The 2,588-nt window shown below is 56.6% G+C and overlaps 1 protein-coding gene across 3 annotated transcripts in view; it reads left to right on the top strand.

Annotated features, from left to right (window-relative positions):
* CADM4 (cell adhesion molecule 4) overlaps positions 1–2,588 on the top strand; it is a 17,481-nt gene that overhangs the window by 11,500 nt on the left and 3,393 nt on the right. For all 3 annotated transcript variants that reach the window (XM_017502312.2, XM_037729168.1, XM_037729169.1), the window contains exons 2-6: positions 296–442; positions 729–881; positions 1,121–1,255; positions 1,766–1,930; positions 2,052–2,142. In XM_017502312.2, the coding sequence (XP_017357801.1) occupies positions 296–442; positions 729–881; positions 1,121–1,255; positions 1,766–1,930; positions 2,052–2,142 (691 nt within the window). The remainder of the gene's footprint in view (positions 1–295; positions 443–728; positions 882–1,120; positions 1,256–1,765; positions 1,931–2,051; positions 2,143–2,588) is intronic.

Raw genomic sequence — 2,588 nt, 5'->3', positions numbered from 1 at the left:
GTTTCACCATGTTGACCAGGATGGTCTCGATCTCTTGACCTCGTGATCCACCCGCCTCGGCCTCCCAAAGTGCTGGGATTACAGGCGTGAGCCACCGCGCCCGGCCTGACTGCAGCTCTTTTAGAGCAGGGAGCAGGTTTCCTCCCTGTCCTGGACTCTGGCCTGCAGGAAATGTTCGGTGCAATGAAATGAATGAGGGGAGAGGGATTGGAGGCTTGGATGGGGGAGAGGGAGAGAGAAGAGATTGAATTGCAGCTCTCAATGAGTCTTCTATCCCGTCTCTCTAATGGTCCAGGGGCAGGACAGGAAGTACAGACAGAGAACGTGACAGTGGCTGAGGGTGGGGTGGCTGAGATCACCTGCGGTCTGCACCAGTATGATGGGTCCATAGTTGTCATCCAGAACCCAGCCCGGCAGACCCTCTTCTTCAATGGCACCCGTGGTGAGTGCTGGGGCCCAGACTTCCTACCCTGAAAGAGGACATACCTGAGAGTTGGTCTCCTGGGTCTCGGGGAAGAAAGGGCTGGGGGCTCTGGACTCCTGGTTCTGCAGGCAGGAGGACTTGAATAGCACTGGTTCCTCAAGGGAGTAAATAGCTGGACACCTCAAACTCATCGGTATGGCTGCAGAAAAGAGGTAGAGGGCTGAACTCTAAGCTCCTGTTGGATGGGTGGGACTTGTGAGGCCAGGACTCCCGAAATTCACACCTTCCCCCTCACTCTCTCTAGCGTTGAAGGATGAGCGTTTCCAGCTTGAGGAGTTCTCCCCACGCCGGGTGCGGATCCGGCTCTCAGATGCCCGCCTGGAGGACGAGGGGGGCTATTTCTGCCAGCTCTACACGGAAGACACCCACCACCAGATTGCCACGCTCACTGTACTAGGTAACGCCCTCCCCCTTGTTGGATGCATCCTCTCCTTTCTTCTCTGTTTCTCTCTTCTCTTGAGACTTTCTGACCATGGCTATTTTTAACATCCTGGATGGGCACCTGGCTCCTGACCCCCTTTGGGCCCTGCCACCTGGGACCCTGGTTCCCTTTGGTCCCTGGGAACCGGCAGCTTGATCGTTTTGAACCCAGGTTCATGCTTCTTTAACCCCTTACTTCCCTTTTCCCTGTGGCAGTGGCCCCAGAGAATCCCGTGGTGGAGGTCCGGGAGCAGGCGGTAGAGGGCGGTGAGGTGGAGCTCAGCTGCCTGGTTCCACGGTCCCGCCCGGCTGCCACCCTGCGCTGGTACAGGGACCGCAAGGAGCTGAAAGGTACCCTGGGCAGAGTGCTGAGGAGGGTTGGGGAGGAGGTGGGACCTAAGAGAGATTGTTTATATGTAGGCGGGACTTGGAGAGGAGCCAAAGGTTTTCACAGACACTGGACATTCAATAGGTAGCGGTCGGTCAATTCAAAGTGCGGATGGCTCACGCCTGTAATCCTAGCACTTTGGGAGGCCGAGATGGGAGGATTGCTTGAGGTCAGGAGTTCAACCTGGCCAACATTGCAAGACCCCATCTCTAAGTACATATATATAAATTTATGTTTTTATATATAGAGAGCAATTAAATGGATTTGTAGACGAGAAAGCATGAGTGTGAAAGAGGGAAGAGCTTTGGGAGGAGGCACGTGGACTTGGTTTGGGGAGGGGCGTAGTTTGAGGATAAGAGACGTGGCCTCTGGGCAAGGGGTGGAGCTTGGCAAATAGCCTGCTTAGGGGTTGGCTCGGGCGAGTGGATGGAGCCAGAATCGTAGCCTGACAGTGTCTGGGCGTGGCGTGGCAGGAGTGAGCAGCGGCCAGGAAAATGGCAAGGTCTGGAGCGTAGCAAGCACAGTGCGGTTTCGTGTGGACCGTAAGGACGACGGTGGTATCATCATCTGTGAGGCGCAGAACCAGGCGCTGCCCTCCGGACACAGCAAGCAGACGCAGTACGTGCTGGACGTGCAGTGTAAGTGCCCGGTGGGTCGGGACCCAAGGGATCCCAACGCCAGCCACCCGCACCCGGCAGGGTCTCCCTTGTCCCGCGTGATTGCTCGGAAACTACTCTCCCTTCTTACTTTTGCCTACAGACTCCCCAACGGCCCGGATCCATGCCTCCCAAGCTGTGGTGAGGGAGGGAGACACGCTGGTGTTGACATGTGCTGTCACGGGGAACCCGAGGTGAGCTCTGGGGCCTGAGCCTCCTGCACCCTCAGGAGGAGAAAGCTGGGGATCTGGAAGAACAGGGACTGAGGACCTGGACTCCTGGGTCCTGAGGAGGAGACAGCTGAGGGCCTGGACAAACAGGGAGCTGGGACCTGGACTCCTGGGTCCTGAGGAGGAGAGAGATGGGGACCTGGACGAATAGGGAGCTAGGACGTGGACTCCTGGATCCCGAGGGAGGAAGAATCTGGAGGCTTGGACTCCCCAGTACTGAAGCTGTACAGCCTCGAACTCCTGGATGCTGAGGATGGAATAGTGTGGGAGGGTTAGAATTCCTTTTTCTTTTCTTTTTTTTTTTTTTTTTAATTGTAGTGACAGGGTCTCCCTAAGTTGCCCAGGCTGGTCTGGAACTGCTGGCCTCAAGCGACCCTCCTGCCTCAGCCTCCTGAGTAGCTGGGATTACA

The sequence above is a fragment of the Cebus imitator genome, unplaced genomic scaffold (assembly GCF_001604975.1).
Source record: "Cebus imitator isolate Cc_AM_T3 unplaced genomic scaffold, Cebus_imitator-1.0 Scaffold296, whole genome shotgun sequence".
Classification (NCBI taxonomy): Eukaryota; Metazoa; Chordata; class Mammalia; order Primates; family Cebidae; genus Cebus; species Cebus imitator.
Note: the sequence above shows the minus strand (reverse complement) of the source record. Positions and strands in the feature narration are given on the sequence as shown.